Consider the following 23,803-nt stretch of genomic DNA (forward strand, 5'->3'; position numbering starts at 1 on the left):
ACCATGACAGTTAAAAAAAAATAAACTCTTTACAAGATAGGTGTTGTGATTATACCCTGAGGTGATCAGGGCTGAGACATTCATGTCCCATGAGGGCATTTGTAAAGGAGGTAAAAAAAAGACATTCGAATTCTCAGATTCTGGAAAGCCACTTTTGTTGTATTGAATTAGGATATTTTTATTTAATTTTAAAAACAGAGTAAACAGAACAGGTGTAGTAGATTATTTTTCTGCACCCTAATGAATCCTTGCACAGAAGTTGCTACTTCCAATCTTAAAGTATATGTAGTATATAATTTTTTTTCCAAATTCAGACTGTCTTCCTCATTCATTCATCTGCTTCTCTACATTGTACACAGCTTTCTCTTCCCCCAAGCTGCTGTGCTGAAAAGAAGCATTATTCCCTGCCACTGTCTTTAATAAGGGCTTCCAGAGAACTCTTTGCAGAAAAAAAAATTAAAAAGCACTTCTTTAATAAACGTACAATGTCCTCTCTAAATAAACGTAAGATACAACCCAAGAATGAAGAGAAATATTATATGCTGTCCATTATCACTGACCTCAAAATTGAAAACACTTTATAAAACTGCCATTCCTTTGCATCTTTTGAAGACTATTTTTAACCTGGATCATGCCAATAATCGGCTTCCACAATAACCCTACAGGCAGCTCTACCCATCAACAAAAGGAGCAGTGAACAGCCTCATGGAAGAATATCACTCATACACACATAAATCTGCATTACCCATATACAAAACCCGCACAACCACAGCACTGAATTTAGTGCAATAAAATGAAGGTTAAAAACTTAAAATGCAGCTTTCACAGTAAGAGCTACTGAATGTGTTGTGAGATAGTTTGAGACTTTGATTTATCTCCTTAGGGCCTTATGCCATTCAAATAACTTTTCAGCAGGTAACTGCAACTCTCACAATGCTAAATCTGTTTCTCAGCAATGTAAGTCATCTCTAAAATGGTCTAAAATGGTTTCCTTTAGCAGAATCCCATTCTGAAGGATAATAAAACAATACAGAAATTCACCACATCCTGACAGTGTTGTATTATTTGATTAGAGATGTCAAATATAATATTTTCTTTTAAATTACCAACATCCAACCATTGTAAACATCATGTTTTTACATGATAAAACATTATTACCACTGTATGAAATGCATCCTAATACTTCGAACAAGAGCTAGAAAGCATTTTGAAATAAAGAATATCTCTTGAAGAAATGTCTAAATCTTTCAAATGTTCTCCTTTTCCTATCTATATTGGTTACTGGGCTGATTTTATCTCCACTGTGGTCAAATCCAACTGGTTCTGATATTTTAAACACTGAGTTGTCCTTAAGTGTGTAACTTCCTGGTGTTCACCACACGAATATGAGAAAGCAATGAAATAATGAAAAACTGCTCATTTCTTAGCAAGGCTTTTTCCCTTGAAATAGAATGAATGATTTTATAAACATGAAACTTAGCCAAGATTTTACTTTTTTTCCTCCAAGTTAATTAGATTTCTAATACAAGAGTAGTTAAGGAACTGAGTACTCAAATGTGTTTTTTTACTTCAACATTATACTATATAATTTAAATCTTAACATATTCTTTCTTGCCAAAGGTAATGTAAGCTAGGACTGCTCTATAGGATACTCCAAAGCTCAAAGCTCTCTTACCAATTACCTACATGTGCAGAACTTGCCACATCCAAAGATGTTTCATTTCAGCCAGTTTCTCAAAGCAGCTATTGAATGTTATTACACTTCCACAGCAAGAGGGTATTCTTCCTTCTACCAGTGGAACTGTTTAGGACTCCAGTTTCTTTAGCTTAGGATTTTATGAGCAATTTAACATGATCATAGTACCGATATTGAGATGATATCAATTCATTCTTGCCTGAAAGGTGCATGTGAAATTTGCTTTCTACTAACTTTAGAATTTCACTATAGGCTTTTGCAACTGTTCTGCATTATCTCTGTTACTAGAGAAGGTCTGAAAATACTAGACAGCTTGATTCCCCTGTCTCTACATCTGTAAAACTAAAATGTAGAACACAGTTTCAGAAATTTTAGCCATTGCTCCGTTTAATGCTTGTAGAAGCATTCGGACTTTTTATGGCCAAAAAGCACTAACATACCAGCCTCAGTTCACCTTCGAATTCTTTTAAAGAACCTGATACAAAATCTGAAAGAAAATACCTCTTAAAAAAGAATGAAAATAAAAAACACATATAAACAAACAAACAAAAAAACAAAAACTCAAGAAATAGCTCTAAGTATCTGGATTGGTCATATGTAATTCCAGGCCTTAATTATGTCACCCATCCCTTTTTTTTAGCAGGAACAAGTAAAGTAATTTAAGGGATAGAGAATTCCCACTTGAATGTGCTTAAGGTTAGCCCTAAATATCTAAATTTGCGAGGTCTTTATGACAAAGAATCTATACCTTATCTTTAAAGAAACATTTCCAACAATCTTTTAAAGTATGATAAGGATTATTATTATTATTATTACTATTATTATTACCTTCTTATGTCTTATAATTTTGATAATAACCATAGTACTGTGAATCTAAAAGTCTGAATTTTCTGATTTTGCAGTCTACCCACTGGATCTCAGATTTAAAAAAAACCATTCATTATAAAATGTGTTTTCCGAGGGACAGTTCACTCCCAAGTGTTTTCCGAATAGTACCAGTTTTTCCTATGGTCACTTAAAAGAAGTAGAAAGTCTTAATTGTAAATGACATTCCAGTAATGCTTTTGCCAGGATTTCAGGAAGGGATCACACCAACTTTATTATCATCTCTGTTTGTTCAGATTATCCTTAAAAAGATTACATTAGCTTTTTCAGCTAGAACAATGAAAATGGATTTTATGGTCAGTTGGTAACCTACAACAATTCTTAACATCCTGCTGTAATTCCTGCTTTCTACATATAGCTATTCATTCCATAAGCATGGTACCCATTATCCACTGCTAGATATATGATGTTACGTGGCTTATACTGAAATTTCTGCCACAGAATTCTGAACCTTACCCGTTGAATTTAACTGCTTTGCCTTGTTGTTACTCATTGTTCTTGCAAGTGTCACACTTCTAATTTTCTTCCAAGATTGTCACACTCAGTTTATAATTGGTAAGATAGCTACAATACTGTTCCAATATACAAGTGTTAATAGACTGCCAGCAGCTGCCCAACACCATACTCAGAGATATTTAAAACTACTTTTTTTAGAAAAAAAAACAAGCTGGCATACAGTTCTTAAAGCAGGGTTTAGCATGTCCCTAATAACAGAACAGTGGCAAAGTTCCCTCACACCTGGCAAATGTGAAAGCATTTCTTTGCTTCCCTTCTCCATTTTTAAGAATCAGTTTTCACATCATGGTTGAACTGACGGAACTGCTGTCTCACACCACAAAGGCACTGCACTCACCTAAAGACTTGAGTTATTTATATGACACATTTTTCACCTAGTTAAACTGGAAAAGATATTACATGACCAAAAAGGACGTTGAAAGAAAACAGATATTTGCGTTGGTATCTTTCTCTTGGTGGTGGCTGTGTGTGACATAAGCTTTCATGTGGCAAAGTCTGAAACCTATGTAGAGTTTAGATGGATATTTTTCCTATTTTGAATTATTAATTAGACCTTGGCTTAACCTATTATATAAAAATAACAATAATTTGCATTGCTTCTGTCATGGCAAAGTCTGGAGGGCTACATCTTGGGTCCTGTGTTTTTCAACATTTTCACAAATGACTTGGACACAGGACTCTAAGGGATAAAAGCAAACTTGCAGATGGTAGAAAACCAGGAGGAGCTGTTAACTGATTTGAAGACAAGGAGGCCCTGCAGGGAGAGACTGACAAATAGGACTCGGCACTCACCAACCAAGAAGTCCAAGAAGGGCAAGTGCTGGATTCTGCACCTGGGATGAGGAAACCCTGAATGGACAAACAGACTCGGGAATGAGATGCTGGAAAGCAGTGCCATGCAAAGGGCCCTGGGGTCCTGGTTAGCTGCAAGTCAAGTCAGCAGTGCCCTGGCAGCCAGGAGGTCCAGGAGTGCCTTGAAGTGCACCAGGCACAGCATCACCAGCTGGGCAAGGGAGGGGATTGTCCCACTCTGCTCTGAGCTGGGGTGGCCTCACCTTGAGTGCTGGGAACAGTTTTAGGCACCAAAATATTAAAAAGACATTAAACTATAGGAGAGTGGCTGAAGGAGGGCCATAAGAATGGTGAAGTGCCTGGAGGGGAACCTGTATGAGAAGTGAGTGAGGTCACTTGGTCTGTTCAGCCTGGAGGAGGGCTCATTGCAGTTACAACTTCCTTGTGAGAGGAAGAGGAGGGGCAGGCACTGATCTAAATTCTCTGGTGACCAGTGTCAGGACCCAAGGGACTGGCCTGAAATTGTGTTGGGGAAGGTTTAGATTGGATATTAGTTAAAGGTTTATCACCCAGGGGGTTGTTGGGCAGTGGAACAGGCTCCCCAGGGAAGCGGTCACAGCATCAAGCCTGGCCAAATACAAGAAGTGTTTGGACAATGCTCTCAGGCACGTGGTGTGATGAGGATGGTCCTGTGCAGAGCTGAGGTGGACTCAATGATTGTGATGGGCCCCTTCCAACTTGACACACTCTGTGATTTCCTTCTGAGATTGGTATATTCAATTTCTTTTATACACGTTACATTGACATTACATTTTCACATTTCTGGGGAACCGGTCATCAGTTAACCATTTTTATATCCATAGATCTAATTTCTATTACATTTAGCTAACATGCAAACTGTGCACTCTGAGTTTAACAGATTTATTTTGTAGTACTTACCTCAGCTGAGAATCCTTACCATCAAACAGAAAATATGACAACATTCTCCATTTAAAGCTCTAAGAAATAATATACTTTAGAATTCCTAAAGAAACCACAACACTAGATTTTATGATTTATCTACAAGGCACATGTCTTGAATCCATGGATTTCTGAATTGCAAAGCAAAAAGGACAAATGGTTTTCTAAGAGTTATATACAATGAGCAGCCATTAAAATTTTCAGATATTTGGCAGGGGTGGGGATAAAGCATGTCAGGGACTAAAAATAATGAGAAAGATTAACTGTTGGTTAGGAAGCCAGAACAAACCATAACTGCAGCATTATCAGGCACTTACCAATAGAGATAGGGTTTATCCTTATCTACATTGATATTGTTTAGTGGATCCATACGAAACCAGGTATTAAGAGTAAACCCATTTTGATAAGGCCACTTAGCAATAGGAGGCAATGCAATTGCCTGGAACGAGGGAAGAAAAAAAAGAAACAAATTATTAGTTTTTTGAGAAATACTGTTAAAAGTAATACCTTTCTAAAATCCTCTGTCAGTATAGATAGATCTGTAGATCTGCTTTAACTTTCAAATATGAAATATGGGGAAAATCGTGCATTTGAATTAATGCATTACTTTTCTATCTATTTTAAAACAATTTAAGTTTTAACTAAATAAATTCTTTCAATAGAGGACATAAAATTAAATTTGTGAATGGGCAATATTAAGAGAACAAAAAGAAAAATTACTTCTTCAGAAACTAAACTAAAAATTCAGCTTCTAACAATTATTAATCTCATTAAAATCTTAAATATAAAATCAAATTAACCAACACATCATAAAATAGAGATTCATTGTTAAAACTAAAACCAAATATTTCAAGGAACACCTCTGGGATATGGCTCCTGCCTCCTGAGAGGCAGTTTCCTGCCTGAAGCAGAAGAGCTGCTTGATGATGAATGGGAACAACACCCCAGAGTAGTACTATCACCAAGTGTCCTCCAACTGGAGTGACTAACATGCACCTGCACAGACTGGTAGAGATGTAATACAGTACTGGGAAGAGCCCTACAGCTGGGAAAATGAAGCACCTCTCAGCAGCATATCTCTAGTCTCTTGGCTCCTCATACTGCCACCGAAGTCCTGGATATACAAGGAGCGCGCACTTAACTTTAAAGAGAGCCAACGTGAAATCTATAATGCTGATTGAAAGTTATGCTGTTTCTCTGTCTGATGTCAATTTCGTGCATCACACCAGAAAACAAACTCAGTGCTAGCGAACTAGGTCCTGTCCAGTCTCTTTCTTCTAAAGAATCCCTTTGGTTTTTGGGTCATTTTATAAATTTCTGCCCATGGTCCACTTCAGAGGATGAATCCTCTCCAGAACTTCATAGTGCAATACAAAATGCACTAATAAAGAAGTGTCAATTTGAAACTTATATTTCTTGATTTACAGGTGTGCAGTTCATCACGAGTAGTATGTGAAACAAGATTCCTGGAATCAAAAGAGACTCTGCATTTCAATCAAAAACTCCTGTTATTGATGCACATCTATGGACAAGAAGGAATATTTGAAATTCTTCTCTAAAATGTTTTTTGAACCTCTGATAAAAAATTAAATTTAAGAAAGAAATTTCATCAGGTGCCTCTGAAGCCCAGAAATGTCAAAGCAGTATGTGTCACTGTAGACATTCATATTCTGCAACACCTGTGTTGCTGGTGCATGTATTTGTAAGATATGTTAACTGTGGTTTTAATTTAGCAGGAGATAATGAAACTTTCCCTTTCAAAACTTAGTAATTAATTCTTTACACAATCCACCTTATGCATTTTGCTGACACATCTGTTTATACGGCTGGATATCAAACAAGATCAAAGACCTAATCTAGCAAAAAATAACCCAGGTGTAAAACAGTGATTATCAGCCAGTTTACTTCCCAGATGCAATCTGCTACTCTGATAAGTTTGTTCATGAGGAATGGATGTAGCAGTTTGTGCTTAAAGAAAATTATCAGTGCCATTGATGGATGAAGTGCAGGTAGAGCAGCCTTCATGCACTGGCATGAGAAAACAGGAATCTCAGGATTATTTTCTGCTAGAAGATTCCACGTTCTACCTGAGCATATACCTACCATTCTATACCAGAATGGAACTGTACCTCAGATTTATCTATTACCCATATTAACCATTTCTATTTACTCTCTCAATAATCTATAAATCTCTACACAATACTTTAATTTATTTGTAAGGTTTTTTGGTGGTTTTTTTTTGAAAGTACATGCAGAAAATGGAAGAGAGAATATCTACTTGGGAAGGTTTGGAAAGGAATATAATTTCACCATTGTAAGTTATATCTACTGCCCTGATGGAAAGGAAACAGTTGATGGAATTCAGAGAAGATGAAACCTTTATAATAAAATTTATGACTAAACAGGCACTTGTAAACTGTGATGACACGGACAAGTTCATTTATTGATTTTTCTCAGCTCTCTCCTTTATATAATATGGATTACTTTATTTTAATAAAATAGCACTCTTCTTTGGAATTTTCAGGTTTCTCTTTCACAGTAACTTCCTCAGACCAAAATCTGCTGCTTGATATTCCATCCTCACAAGTGCAACTTCTCAACAACACAGAATACATCGTAAATCTATGGAAGGCAATGTCTACACTACTCAAACATGTATTTCCCTTCTCATTTCCTTTTCAAGAATTTCTGAAACCAAATGAAGGGAAATGCAAATGAGGAGTTAGCTATTTATTTATTCCTGAAATTATAGAATTTTGGTTGAGAACTTACTGCAGCACTACAGCCTGGGAAGTTGAAAAAGGTATCAGGCCCATGTCTCTGTGGCATCTGATTAAGGACTGATAATAATTTAACTGCATGTCTTGGCTGTGAAAGAAAGGAAATTGCACAAAAGTCAATACAACCATTTTTGTACTCTGCAAGCTACAATGGAAAGTGGACAGTTTTCAAACAACAGAGCAAATTAACTTTAAAATAATTAGCAAAAATACTTCTTGAACATATGTTCAGTCAACTTGAGAAAACAAATTCAAGTTTATATGTCCCAGGAGACAGTTTATGTTAACTTCAGGCTCTAATGGAATGATACTTAATGCTTTATCTGATCACAGCTTACCCAGATTCCATTTTCCCCTCGAAGCATGCTGAACAAAAGCTTCAACTCCTTGACAGTGATGCTGTAGCTGGCAAGAACCCCCAACATATCAACTAGGAGATCTTCAAAGGAAAATAAAGTTATTCTGAACTCTGAATTTCATTGCTTTGATAAATACAAAAAAAAAAAAAAAAGCTGAAAAAATACCTTTAAAAGTAAGTGTATCCACATATTCTAAAAATCCAACTTATGTATACTGAATATTTTACAAAGGATTTCATGTTAAATTTCGCATCACACTTTGCAAAAAGTATTACAATTATGGAGCATTAATTCTTCCCATTTCACAACATGCATCACATAAGATTTCTGCTGTATATTTTTGGGATAAGAGTTCCTTCTTTCCTCTGAAGTTAACATTTTTTCCAAAAATTTTGACCAAAAAGATGCTTTACATTAACCTAAACCCAGCATTTTATACTATAATTTATATCATTCCCCAATTTTTGCTGCAGCAATAATGCTTCTGATCTTTACTGTAATGAAAGACCAGGGGAAAATAAAAGTAAAACAACAAACCTGCCACTGGCCTCTGCTAAAAACCCAAACTAACAAAAACCCCACAAAATCAAACAAAAATTCAGCAATCAAACCAAACAATAGCAAAACAACAACAACAAAATAAAGGAAATCAAACAAACAAACAGAAATCATAGCAAGAAAATAATTAAAGAGCACAATAAGAAGGGATCAAAATTGCTAACAGGATTATGGAATACAGCTTTCATTACAATATCTCAAAACCCATAAGCTTTTACAAGAACATTAAACAGAGTCTCCCTTTCAGAGACTATTAGGTATAAAATTACTTATTTAAAACCCCAGAATTTCATTTTAAGAATTTGTTAGCTTGTGGGATGCTGAACCTTTTCTTATACTCCACGTTTTTTCTGGAATGAAATGGACTAATAAGAATTAGAACTTCCTTTAGTGGGAGGTAAATCAATTTGCTTATATTCACAGATGAGACATAAGAATGTAATTCAAAGACCAAGCAGTGAAGTCCAGAGTTTTCAAAACAAAAGAGCTACAACACAACAGAATCAGCATAAGTACATTTTCTCCATCTGTTCCATAATCGCAGAATTCCTCCACCTCCTCCTGCCTCCTTGCTGAAACTTGTAGAAGACATAAGTTTCCACAGATAAGTTTACATTTTACTGTAGGATTGCCTGTTATCCTTGTTCATTAATAAAAATATGACTCTTACAGATGCTGACAGTAGTTTTTAGGAGAAGCAATTCTTTCCAAAGATATTTCACATTCATATTTTGTTTTAAAACAAATTTTCTCATTGCAAATTCATATATATACGATTTTGAGCAAAAGCATTAATATTTATTTAGCTTTTTCCACAATTAAACTACCTTATAATCCTTAACAAGCAAAAGTCATATGTGAAAAATGAAATGTCATTTAATTTTACAGGGGACATAGTAAATTGTTTAGTGAGTGAAATTACATATCAGGAAAGGCAAAAGAAAAGCAGTTTCAATTTAGCAGACATTTTCACCATAATTTCTGAATATAGTCCTAATCTCAGAGTATAGATTTCCCTCCACCCTCCTTTCTTTAATCTTCCCTTTAAAAAGAGTGCCACATACATTTGTGATAGAATTAGAGAAAAAAAATACACCTAAGGAAAATAAATGCATTTTCTTTCATGGTGGTGAATTCTATAGCTTGGCTCCCCTAGTACCTGCTCCCTTTACTGTGGTATCCAGCCTGCAATGTAAAGCTGGCACATCCTGTACATGATCAGAAACTGGGAACAGTCACAGTGAACACTCAGAAAAGGAAATAAACACAATCTTTGGCTGCGAATTTCCCAATTCCTATTTTGTAGTTTCAGCTTTCTTTTCAGATCAAGGGACTGTAAATGTTGCTTCCTTTACAGAGCAAAAATATTTAGTAGAAGCAAAGTTGTCTGGTGAAAATAAGAACACTACTAAAAAGAAAAAATCTTGTAATATAGAGGAAAAATTGCAAACAAATACAGTCAAGCACAGAAATGATTGGCAAGTTTTAAAAATCACTGAACATGTGCTGCTTTGTTTCATTGTTATAACCCTGTACTACCTTATGGCACAGAAAAATTCTTATTTCTGCTGAAGGTGTGGGTAACCTACAGGCATTAGAAATACATATTTATAAGTAATGAATTAAACATTGATGGAGAGAAAAAAAATAAGCTCCCTAATTATGTAACTGGGTAAAACAATGACCTGGAAGACTGAAGCCCAATAGGTAACAAGCAAAGATAAAGCAAACAACATCTATGGAAGTTAAGGCTATTTAAAAGCTTCTGTTTCAACATAAAGACTTAAAATAATTATTACATAACTTTATTCATACTTATTAGAAATCTCATAAAAGAGCCAGTCCCATCTGGTTTATAAATCCTAGTAATCCACTCATCTATAAATGGACAAAGGTCAAAAAGGATACTACAACTGGAGTTTTTTAATGTCTACTTTTTTTTTTTTTATATATTAAATAAGATTACATATGTAACTGGAATCCATGATCTCATTTCAGAAACAAGATTGCATATAACAATATTATGTCCAGAAGGAGAAAACAGGCAGTTTCTCATTTCTCATGTATTTCTAATTTCTATTAATGGCACCTTCTGAATCCTTTCATACTAAGCAGTTTTCATATGAGCTATAAATTAACCTTTAAGAAATGCTTTATTCAGGCACTTAATATGAAAATACAATAGAAATACAACAGAAAAATGCCTCCCTGTCTTTCAAGTAACAATGCACATATACCAAAATGAAGGGTCTGGCATTAACTTTGGAAGACATATTAAATAGCACTCGAAAGAAAATTTCGGGAAACTACCCTCATGCCTCCTTAACCTCTTAATATTACAAGGCCATGAAATAGTGAATTTTAACCCCTGTTGGTGATGTAAATTAATTTTCACAGGTTGCAATGTGATAATTGTGCAGTTTTTCTTACAGAATGGGTTGGTTGAAAGAGGAAAGCTTGTTAACAGCCCATTAATGACAGAGCTGTCGAAACCCAACATAGTTGCTTGAAACCTAAGAACTGTTTCAGTGCTTAAGAATTCAGTCCCAGCAGTTTTAGGGCAATTACCTACATCATCACAATGTACTGTGAGGAAAAAATGGGACTTAGGTGAGACATATCCACTCTCTGAGTTCAGGTTATTCTCTCATCCATAGTTCAGACCTCTCAGATAGGACTACAGACACAAAGAGTCCCTCAAAGCAGGTGATCTACTTCACTACTCATCATCAGGAAACAGAGAACTGCAAAAAGTGAGTCCCTCAAGGAGGATCCCATGTAAGTGTTTTAAAAAAAAGTATCAATCATCTATGAAAATATTTTCTCCATAACTATTGATAAAATGGCTGACCATTCCCTATATTAATATAGCAGATTGTCACATTTCAAAGGTTTTTTTGAAAGGTGGTGCTTCTGGAAAACAAATTGAGCCCATCTGGGTTGCCATTGAGACTTTCAAAATTATTAAGCTTTTATTTCTCACCACAGAATCTTTAAAAACACATTAACTTAGATATTTAAAATACTCAGAACCTCTTGAATCTGAGAGTCTCCATCTAAACAGACCGAAAAAATTCTTCGCATTGCATAAGTTTGGGTATATGTTTATTTACTGCTGTCTTGCTATCATAAAATCAGAGAAGAGTGGCTTCAGATTTAAACTGGTCCTGAAAGTGAGCAATCAGAACATAAAAAGATATTATTGCCTGTCTTGTCTAGTTAAACCTTATCTAGGTCCAATCAAAATGTTTCATAAAGGAACAAGTGGGATGACCTAAAAACAAGTAGGCAACTCCCAGAGAAGCAAATTACGAGAAAAAAAAACAAACAACAACAACAAAAAAAAACCCCACCACAACCAAAAACAAACAAACAAAAAAACCCAAACAAGACCCCCAAAAAACCCCCCAAAAAACCAAACCACAAACCAGAAAACTTATACCTTTTACAGATGATGATTCAAAACTTTGGGCTGAGAGTGAATTAGCAACTGTTTTGGGGAAAAAATGGTACTGACTTTCTAGAAGTAAAAATGAACACAGCTCTTGTTCAAAGTATCCTCCCTTTAATGTTTAAAATAATTTTAACACACAATTTCTTACTTTATTCTCTGGTTTTGGGATGCTCATAGAAATATTTGAGGTAAAACAAGTCTACAATTATGACCTCAACATTTTTGCATAGGACATTAGGGAACACAGATACTGCATTAGTTGTCACTGATTTTGCCTAATATCAAAATAGTTATTACATTACCTTTTTTGTTACTTTTGACTTATTACCAATATTATTACCACTTAGAAAAGGAGACTAAGGTGCTTACAGAAATCAAGAGATAAAAAAAAAAAGAATCTATTGGTCTGTTATACTTCAGTTGAATTTCACTGTACAGTATTTAGCAAAACAATTTAAAATAATTTCAGCATTTAGAGATACATTCCTAAACAAGATGTTGATGATATCTTGCTTTGAAACACAGAAGACAGCTTCTCCAAATACTTAATATTGCAAACAAATTTATACTGAAAATAAAAGAAAAAAGGGCAATGAAAAACTAATTCCTCAATAATCTAGTTTTCATTCTGTTGTTATCATAATCTTGTTTATTGTCTGAAACCTTGCTAGTTTACTGTTCCAGAAAACCTGTATACATGTCAAGAATCAGATCATCAACTAAAATATTAGAAATATGGAAGGTAAACCTCTGAAATCTTTCAAAAATGCCTCACAATGTAAATATCCTACCATCAGTCACAAATTATATAATAATTAAGAACTTTGCTTTCACACTGTATTGAAAGAAACTGCCTAAGCTGCCTCAGGGAAAATAAATAGTAATCATATAACTCTCTTAAGGTGCCATATTTAAATGTGATGAGCAAACATGTTCTTTATCCAAGTAATCAGGATTATAATCTGTACCCTGCTATAGAGAGGGTGTAGTGTGGAATAGCCTAAAATTCCTGCAAACATACCATGAAAACTGTTAACTGGGCAATAAATTCCTCACTTATTTTCAGCAAACAAACAAAGCATGCTCTTTTTTTAATGCTACAAAACACTGTAGGCTGTTAAAATCCACAAATGTAAAAAATTAAAATATATTATAGGGACCACATAATACATTATGGAATGATTGTTTAATGGAATCCACATATCCAGCATTCAAACCTGTAAATAATATCTGTTATGCTGTCATATGAGGTTATGTTTATAATGGATCTAGCAATTCTGACATTATGATTAAAAATCACCAATGTATATAAAAACTAAAATATTGCCTTGTAGTTAAAAAGTCTTACACTTTTTCTAATTTTTAATTTTTTATCATTAAGAAAATATCTTCTCATATGAATTAACACCAGTTATTTTATACAATGAATCTAGAGAGATTTCAAACTAAGAATATATTTTTGTCATTTTCCTGAAATAATAAAAAAGTACTTCTGACTCAATAGCAGTACTAATGAAAACATCACTTTAAGTAAAAACCAAAACATCCCATACCCTTCCATAATCACAAAACATTGTCAGGTCAAGAATGTAATAATTATTTTATCAGTTGGTAATTTATACCTGCAATCATGTCGTCCACAGTACTCATCTTCAGCAGTACCTGTTCAATTAAGCCAACTTCCGTGCTAGTCTGTAAATTACGGACACTTTTACGTAGAATTGCAGTGAACATACTCCAGATTTCTGCTTGGCACGTTACATCACAGTGCTCCAAAAGCTCTGACATGCATGTAATGCTCTCTGCATCCTGGATTATAAAGTTCATCTCTAGATCAAATTCACCACCAACCAGCTAAAAGAGAAAACAAGAACACCATTACAATGTGAAATACAGTTTAGTGTCTCTCATACCTTCATTGTGACTAATATAGAATATGTTTTATATAGTTAGAGAAGCAACTTTGATAAGAGAAACTTACAGCTATGCTTTCTAAGAGCAAATTAACAATCATGCTATGCAAAACAATGCTTGTAAAAAATATACACACTAATATCATAAAACAGTTCCTTCAATTTTATCACTGTGTTGAATACAGCATCTCAATAAAATAAAAACAAAATATATTTGAAGCATTCCTTCCTATGAAGTAATTGAAATGGTATCATGGCCCAGACAGATGTAGTGCAGAACCTGAAAAGTTCAAGAAGCAATTGAGGCTTTTCCACCATTCTCATAAATTTGCTTACTCAAATATAAAGACACTGAAATTAACTTAGCTTTTTGTCCCGATATAGGCCAACATTTTCCCTTACTTATATGTTTGGAAGACCTTACTGCCTTTTCCATTGTCCTACCCAAACAGTCATGCCCTGAAAAAGAACAACTCATCTGCTCTGGAGTAACACAGACATAGAAAATTTACATTATTATACTACACGTCAGCTCATTGTGTGGTCAAGGAAAGCTGCTGACTGGTGCAAGGGAGAGACTGCACCAGGAAAGGAGCAAGCACTGAGATAAGAAGTGAGTTAACAGCAGCTGATGAAATGAATGCCTCACTCCTATCCATCCAGGTACTGGTAAAACACTACCCCCAAAGTCCTAAGCTCCAACTAAATCGCACAACTACCAGGCATGTATTAGGAGTGAGAGAAAAGCAAACCAGTAATAGAAGATACAGTCAAGACCAAATATATCTTCAGGAATGGAATTCAACATTTTTGATCAGTTATTTGTGTAACTTAAAAGAGCTGAACTCAAGACAATCTACTAGACCAAATATGAAATTTAGCTTAAAAAAAAAAAAAAAAAACCTTTTAACGGCATAAACATCTTTCAATTCTGAAGGAAACAGCCTGACTCTTATGTGTCCTACTTTATCCTAGTACCTTCAAAGAATTTTTGAAAGTATTAGTGTGAAATTTCACAGAATCATGGAATCAGAGCATGGCTTGGGTTGGAAGGGACCTTAAAGATCATCTTGTTCCAACCACACTGCCATGGACAGAAATCTTCCACTTGACCAAAGTTACTCAGAGTCCCTTCCAGCCTTGGTCAATCTCTCTGGGAAACATGTGCTTCACCACTCTCACAGCAAAAAATTTCTTCCTAATATCTAATCTAAACCTTTCCTCCTTCAGTTTAAGGCCTTCCTCCCACTACCTATCAGTACATGCCCTTGTAAAAACTCCCTGTCCAGTTCTCCTTTAGGCTCTCTTTAAGTGCTATAAGGTCTCCCTGGAGCCTTCTCTTCTTCAGGCTGAACAAACCAATTCTCTCAGCCTGTCAGCAACACTAATTTCAGTAACTGTAAATATATTACACAAAATAATGGAATAAATTTATATTAAAATAATTCTAAGAATTTTTGTTCTATTTGTTTAATGGAGTTATGTAATTAAAATTTCAATAACAAGTTTTAAATTGAAGCTATTCAAAGAATTATCTATTATAAGTGCATAATTTCAACAGTCAATTTTAATAGAAGGAAAATCTATGGCCTATTTAAAAGCAGTCGGTATTGACTTCAAATTAAACTCTAAAAAATAAGCAAGTGGAAACTCTGCAAACTTTTTTAGTGGCTAAGCCTATCCAAATATTCAAAGACTTCTTTCATATCCCATCTTCAGACAATTAATACAAATAAGCAAGGACTAGCTTTGGCTTCCACCCTAATTCATATTTTGCATTCACTTTCAAATTACTTTTTCCTCTATCAATTAGTTGTTAATATTAATTATAATTTTGTAGCATAAAAGCTTCTAATATGCTAAATATATAAATTGACTACCTCCTTAGTTCTCCTGAGACATTTAATTACATTCAAATAAAAACTATTATCCTAATTATAATTAGTACTTTAATTTAAAACTTGTGACTGCATATCATATATTTGCATATTTGGTAAACACAATGTGCACCAAAGGAAGCCTAAAAAATGACAAGATTAGAAGCACACTATTTCTGTGGTCATTCGTTAGAATTATGAAACAGTTTCAGAGTTTTTACTCTTTTTTCAAGAAATCCAGAGTTTTTATTTCTGAAAACAGCAGCAACCTGTCCATACTTCATCAGCAATCTGCGCTGTTGTGTTTTCAGATATCTCTTCACCAGGATGTGCTTGAGATTATGTTAAAAACACCCAGAGCTAAAACAGCCACCTGTAGAAGACAACCAATTGAGCTGTCTTACGTGATTATCCCAAAATGAAATTAAACACCTCCTGGAAGTGTCTACTTTCCTCCATTTTTTCCCATGGAGGAAATATAGGATGAAAAATTGTACCTTCTGAGTCTTCATTACTGGATACATTCAAAAGCCATGTGGTCACAAATCAGGACAACTGGGCTTAGTTGGCCCAGCTTTTGCAAGAGGGTTGGATCAAAAAACCTCCACACTTATGTTTCACTCACAAATTCTGTGATAATATTTTGACAGGCTACCTTCAGACTAGATATGCTACCCACCATTTGGTTTTGATAAGTTTGACTTAAAAACAAGGAAAAAATTCAGTTATGCTTCAGCTGGAATGAAGAGCTGCAATGCAGATTGATCCCCTTTCCTCCAACACTACTCACTGTAAACTTCTAGTTAATTTAAATTAATAAACTAATACAGAATAAATAAGACAGATGGAAATAATTCACTACAGACTAAAATAAATCAAACGGTATTTGCTTTCTAATGTAAATCAATATACTAATATTATAAGTGTCACTTAAGTGTTATTAATATGCAACACTTAAATAAAATGAAATGAAGTCCATGTATCAGTCTAAAGTGACAGGATATTTCTGTACTATTAAAACCAAGACATCTTATTCTATAAACCATCTCAGAAAATCTGCATCAAAAATACACTGAATGCTCAAAAACTTGGTTCTATGAAGAATCCTCTGAGCTACAGACTATTCAGCAGGTGCTACAATTATTTCACTTACTCAGTTGGCTACAAGAAATTTATAGTCCATCAGGATGATTGCTTATTTCACCAAAGAAAACACGAAAATGCTCCTATTTGCTCTTAACTTCAGTTTAAACATATTTTAGACAGTAAAAATGTTCATAATTATAATTAAAATCAACTTCCTTAGTAAAGGGAACAAATTAATGAACTAAATGACAATGATAGCAAAAATGCAGGAAGGTAGGGGAAGGTGACTTCTTTAAAGTATTCATCCTAAATTCATCATGAATTAAAAATATTAACAGTTTTGATAAAAAGAAATCTAAGATGACAAGGAAAAGCTAAACAAAAGCAAGTATACAGAAATAAATGAACATGGTTCATTTGTGTTCGGGAAATAGAGCAGGCAACCCTGTTTTAAAATGTGTACAATCCAATGGAATTCAGCCAATAAAAGAACATTCACTACAAAAAAAAGTATCCTCTAACAACATCTCTGCAGGTGAATTTCCCAGGGGGGACAGTATGTAAAGAGGAACACAGGGAGGTAACCAGGGGAGAAGCACAGTGGCAATGAGCTGGTAAAGTGCTGACATCAATGATAAGGATCAACTTTGCTGAAGAGACAGAAATCATTAAATGCACTTAAAAACCAACTGCCAAGAGCTGTAAAGATTCTTTTGATATCAACTGTCCAGAAAACAATGCTTAAAAATTCAAAATTAATAAATGCAAACTAATTTAACATTATTATAATTTTGCTCATGTGTACAAGACAACAGGCTCCAAAGTCTGATAATATGATCCAGAAAAGAGATCTTGGAGCTTGAGAGGGTGCTGCTTCAGAAAACTATGCCATATTAAAAACTGCCAATAAACAACTAAATATTCATAATGAATTTGCAGTTTTCCAAGTTGGGTAAAAATGTAGATGCAACATCATATACCAAAAAGTTAAATCATACTTTAAAAAATTAACTTATTTTTAATATAGCTCCTGTAATAGACTTCTGTAATAAGACAAATTTCAGCTAGAGTACAACATGAACACTTCGACAGAAATCCTCACAGAAGGCAGTATGCCATACCATAAATCAGTGCTTTTTCCATATCATGCATCTCAAATACAATCTTTTTTTATGTCAAACACTAAGTCTTTGCATTCTTCAAGGGAATATTTAATATTTAGTAAAGACCACACTTTCACTATGATTAAGTATCCTGAAGCATTGCTTGCACTTTTATATATTCTGCATTTTTCACAGCTCAATTGTAAGAAATGAAACACTGATCTAATGTTCAGATAATGGTTACAGGTGTGTTAACTGTGGAACAAAGTCCTCCCAAATTGGTAATGAACTGCCAGTAATAAGCAAGTTAAACTGGATTCCCATGCTGAGATTGCTTATAACAGGTGGACACTCCTTGCAAATTGCTCCAAGAACCTTCCTCAAGCTACACCACCATTCTCAAATGCAGCTGCTTTCCTCAGAATCTCCATTTTTAGGAGTATTGTGGCCATTCCTCAGTAAATTTCTACCATTCATCATGTTATGCAATAAAAGGGTTTCTTCCTAAATTGCCACATCTCTGCAGAATTTAGGCTGGTCTTTTACACCCTTTTGACCTAGAGAAGAAATACTCCCCCAAACACAAGTTGTCTACATATCTCAGACAGCATATTCATACCAGTTCTTGAAATGCAATAAAATATGTGCTGCTGAACATTAGAATTAGAATGTTGACTTCTGAAAATTGGAATCTTTTAGTATCAGATTCTTCAAATCACGTTTGGAAGAATGAATTGAAATTAAAAGTGAATAGAATATTTCGGCTGGATGTGACCTAAAAGAATCACCTAGTCCAAGTGTCTGACCACTTCAGGGCTGTCTGAAAGTTCAAGCATGTTGATAAAAGCATTATCCGAATGCCTCTTAAATGCTGACAGGCTTGGGGCATCAACCAAAATTCAGAAAGCCTGTTCCAGTGTTTGACTATCTTCACAAAGAAGTGCTTTCTAACATTCAATTTAAATCTCCCCTGGTACACCTTGAACTATCCCCATGCATCCTGGCACTGGATACCAGGGAAAAGAACTCAAAAACTTCCCTCTCCACTTCCTTTCCTCATGAAACTGCAGACAGCAATGATTAAAGACAGTATATTAGAGCTATATAAACCAAAGTTTTAAAGCATTTACATCTCTAAGTTTGCAGTTCATTGCTGTCAAAAAGGCATTTTCTAGCTTCCTTCAAGTTGGAGTCCTATTTGCATTTATTTAAACAAAAATCAAGAATATGAATCCCATTACTAGACAGACAGTGGCACTGAAAAATTCGAGTATCACAATATTATAATTACTAAAGCCCTAATCACATCCAGGCCTAATCTCTACCAGATCACTCCTACATACTCTCTCCTAATTAAGTAATATCATATTTGCTCTCCTTTTTCTAAAGGCAAAAATAAATGAAGGCATAACACAGTCAACATAACCTCATCTGTTTTAAACTGAAGCATTTTAAGTTCAAATATATACATATACAATCAAAATTAAAAAAAAAAAAACAAAATCTCTTTCCTTGTAGCTATATAGGAGGTAAACAATTTGGGAACAAAATTAATTCTCTTCCTCTTCCTAATGCTCATCTCTCATTTTCAGCATTACAAAACAGCTAATTCAGCATATGGCACAAGTTTCCACAGAAGAAGAGTTGAGAATAACCTACTCAAATGAAATTGAAAATCTCTTAAATTCCCAAATCAATTAGTTCTTTTGAAGAGAAAATTAGTAAACATTTAACTCTTGATAACTAAAGCCATCATATAATGTGGAAGGATAATTTTTGTCAAAACTGGAACATCTTTTCTGCAAAACAAACTGAACTGATTTCATAATCACCAATGAGAATTCCAAATATGTGGAATCAGACTGCTACTGTTTCTTATATAAAGACAGGCAACAGTATAAGTATTAAAACACAGTTGTGTGAGAAAAGCAGTAGTGGACTTGGGCAGGAGATAAACAGGTTACTATTTTATGGTCATTAACTAAAACTTTAAACTTCTAAACAATAAATTCAGATTTTTAGCAGATTCTTCTTCAACTACATGAAAGAAGATTTCTTTAGGCAAAACCACTTAGAATGCTAAATAGCATAAATTAAATTGTTCAGTGACAAAAATGTGTGCTGATCATATGCACTTGTTAACCTAAATATATCAATATAACTACAGAGAAAATCACAGCTAAAAAAAAATAAGATGATATGTTTCATAACTGGTATACATTATTTATTTTTAAATTAAAAAAATGGTAGTCCTCAGAGATTTGAATTATAGCTACATGTATCTGGGCTAATTTTCACAATTCTTTACCATTATTGGAAAGTAAAAGATGCTTCAGGGAAATGATTATCTCAGTGGTTTTAGCTGAAACATCAGAATCTTTTTCAGGGAATATAGTATTTCTTACTGACTATAAAAGGACAACAAGTTCAGACAGGCACTTCTAAACTTATGTCAGATAAATCTTAACCAGTGTGCTCACAATATGTTTTATAACCAAATGACTGATTCTTATTACAACAGGATATAATTCTGCACAGTAACATGCACTTTTAAACAAGCCTTCCTTCATTTAACTTCAAAAACATTTTTACTCTGAATAATATATTGCACATACTCAGTAGTTTGTCACTAAGGGAATGCTACCTAGGAAGTTTATTGACAATTTTAAAGTAACCCAAGAAATGAATTTAAATGTTTTTTTAATACTTGCTGACACAATATGAATGAAGTAACATGGTAAGCTTTTAGTACTTACAAGAATGTTCTTGTTATTATGCAAGCTTAAAAATACCCCATGAATTTACCTTCATTTTCTTACATTTTTCTTTGAGGGAGGAGGATACTCCTGTATGTGGACCAACTCTAGTAGTAGATCAACTGCATATACATATGATTTACTGAGACAACTATCAATTACACTCAGATCACAAAGCTGTATAACACCCTTGACAATGTCGGGCCTTTTCTAAGTATTGTGGAGGCTTAAAGAGAAAAAAGAAAAAAAAAAAACCCAAACCACAAAACAAAAATGGGCTATTCACCACAAATTGCTTAAGCTGTTCTTCACCTACTGCAAAAAAACACCACTCTTTTGGGGTAGGACAGGAATTAGTTTGATGAAGTTCAAATACCTGCCTTCATAAAAGCTTCTTTAGCACTAGAGTCAGATTCCTTGAAATAAAAAGTCCTACCTCTCTAGAAGGAATGCAAAAAAATGTTTAAAGCGTGACACAGGACAAATCTGACAGAAATAAAGACTGATAAAAGTACTTTATAAAAAAATACCTAATCCAAAACATAAACCTAAAACTCCTCTTCATGGTCTCTTGTTCCTGAGCCACTAGAAGGGGACACTGTTCCTATTTGTTATTTTGATCTCCACAAAAGCATTTTTGGCCAAAGAAGAATATGAGCTTTTATTTGAAGATGTTGAACATGAAAAATTAAAGACTAAGAAATAAAAATTGCAGGTTTATTTTCAGTGGAGTAAAATTAAAACCATTCTCAAACTTGTAGCTAATTTGTTTTCAGTTTATCTAGTTCAGTTTCTCTTATAAATTACTTCTGATCTTGACTGAATCACAAAAGAGATCAGCCAATTAGATAAGGGTCATTCTTACATCAAAAAAGGGAACAGATACTCAGAATTCATTTTAATAAATTAAATCAAGGCACATAGTTTTGCCACATATCTGAAAGCAAAAATTCAAAATTGATTTTTATGGACTATAAAGAAGTTGATAAATGAGTACAGCTTAAAGAGCATGAAAAATAGTATTACTAAACAGACATTACCACTTCATTTTGCTTGTAATACTTCATAGCCCATTCTTACCTGTCTTCTCCCACTTTCAATAATAACTTTAAAATCAAGGTACAAATGTTAGTATAGTATAAGCTCATGCTTCTAATTGCCTGTTTTCAATAACCATATATCTTTTAAAACAAGTTACATGGTGGTGGTTTGGAATTGTGGTGGTTTTTTTTGTTTGTTTGTTTTAGGGGGTTGTTTTTTCTTTAAGGTATTTTCTTTGTTTCCGAGCCAGAAGAGAAGCAAAATAAATTGAAACAACTGAAGGTTACAAAAGTCACAAAACATAGATAAATTTTTTTTGCAACTACTTTGTAGCCTCTTCTACTAAAGACTAAGCACTTTCACTGCTGAAAATTGCACAGCCAAATCTAATAGGTCAGCAGCATTCATTATTTATTTTTCAACAGTCACAAACTATAATGTAGCTTTTTGGGGTGTTTTAGATAATTTGAATGATATATTATCTCTATAAAGCAAACCTTGCCGAGATCTAACATAGTTATCAGAGAACATCATCAAAAAATTGAAATTCTAAGAAACATTAAGCTGTCAACAATTACACATTGATTTAAATCTAATTTGTATTGCACAGCAAACACTATCGCACATTATGTTTGTGCAAACAGCAATGTCTGTTTTTAAAAGACAACTGGAAAAACCTTTGATACATGCATGAAGTTTTTCCAAACTTCACGTACAGAAGCAAGGAGAATGAATTTGCAGTAAGTACTAATAGAAAATTTTAGTCAACAGAAGTTGCTCAGAACAATTGTTTTATAAATTTCTTTGGTTATTTTATTCATTTTTTATTATTCTAACATACTTGTCAAAGCAATTTCTCTTTTGTATGTTAACTCACAGATGTAGTCTGTGACTTCAACAAATTGCAACAATGCAGTTAATGGAATTTTAGTCTTGGAAAATGATAGGGTTTGTTTCAGGATAGTCTGTGGGATTGTTCCCTGGTACATCAAGGACATATAACGATTAAAGAATTAAAACACGACAAAGAATGTTGATTTATGAAGATCATGGTGTATGTGCTACCTACATACTTTGGCTAAGATCAAAAAATAGCCACATACCATCAGGACAAAGCTCACTAGCCCCAAGTACTAGCTCACTGTCTTCTTCTAAGCAGCCATCATATATTCCCCCTTAGTCTGTAAACTCAAAATAATCTGCAGGCTCTCTGATTGAGAGAGGTACAATCAGGAAGGCAAAGTGGTTGCTCTTAGAGGGCATTACCTGTTTTTCCTCACTATTCAGGAGAGCTCTCTTAGGTGCCACTTACCTTGCTAAGTACTACTTGACATAAACCCAGCTTGCTTTTTTAATACCACTGCATTGTTGTTTGGTAAGAAAAGTAATTTCTTACATTTGTCTATTAAGATTAAGCTATTCCTACTTTAATTTCTAAAATAAATAATGAATTTTTATAGTGTCCTATTCTCATATCCACCTTTTTCTTCAGTTTTGGTGTTCTTTAGGGTCTTCTAATGCTTTCATTTTGAAATGTTTCATCTCCCTCTTGTCACACAACACTCGACAACTCTTAAAAGCCCAGAAACTATAAATCATGGCTATTCAATATTTAAAACCAAAACAATTCCAATGAATTTAGTCATTACAGTGCCATTTTCCAACTGATACCTATAGATGTACTTTAAAGATTAAGGGCAGAGGGATAGCCCAGGCAAACCACAATGCCAGGTATAAATGATCTCAAACAATACTGGAGTGAGATGTGCACAGCACTGGTCTTAACTTTATTTTGCTGAAAAGCAGGAGTTTAGTGGGAAGGTCCTTAATTTTCAACATCCTGCTGCCTGCTTACATCAATAATTTTGAAATATGTAGTAATATTTTTGGTTGTTGTCAGCATTCTGAAAGCTGAAATTTCCAGTGGCAATGTTCATCACCAGCTAGAGAAGCTCTACATTCAATTTCAACATGCTCATTTTCATCAGTCTTTCATTTTTAATCAACTACTTACCATGCAGTCCTCT

At 34.2% G+C, this 23,803-nt stretch overlaps 1 protein-coding gene across 17 annotated transcripts in view; it reads right to left on the minus strand.

The window, feature by feature from the left end:
* The window catches only part of NBEA (neurobeachin), a 450,877-nt gene that overhangs the window by 357,631 nt on the left and 69,443 nt on the right, over positions 1–23,803 (minus strand). For all 17 annotated transcript variants that reach the window (XM_085579109.1, XM_085579166.1, XM_085579149.1 and 14 more), the window contains exons 2-5: positions 13,623–13,854; positions 7,968–8,068; positions 7,622–7,717; positions 5,167–5,288 (exon numbers count right to left, since the gene is read on the minus strand). In XM_085579109.1, the coding sequence (XP_085435235.1) occupies positions 5,167–5,288; positions 7,622–7,717; positions 7,968–8,068; positions 13,623–13,854 (551 nt within the window). The remainder of the gene's footprint in view (positions 1–5,166; positions 5,289–7,621; positions 7,718–7,967; positions 8,069–13,622; positions 13,855–23,803) is intronic.

The sequence above is a fragment of the Lonchura striata genome, chromosome 1, assembly GCF_050655825.1.
Source record: "Lonchura striata isolate lonStrDom1 chromosome 1, ASM5065582v1, whole genome shotgun sequence".
Classification (NCBI taxonomy): domain Eukaryota; kingdom Metazoa; phylum Chordata; class Aves; order Passeriformes; family Estrildidae; genus Lonchura; species Lonchura striata.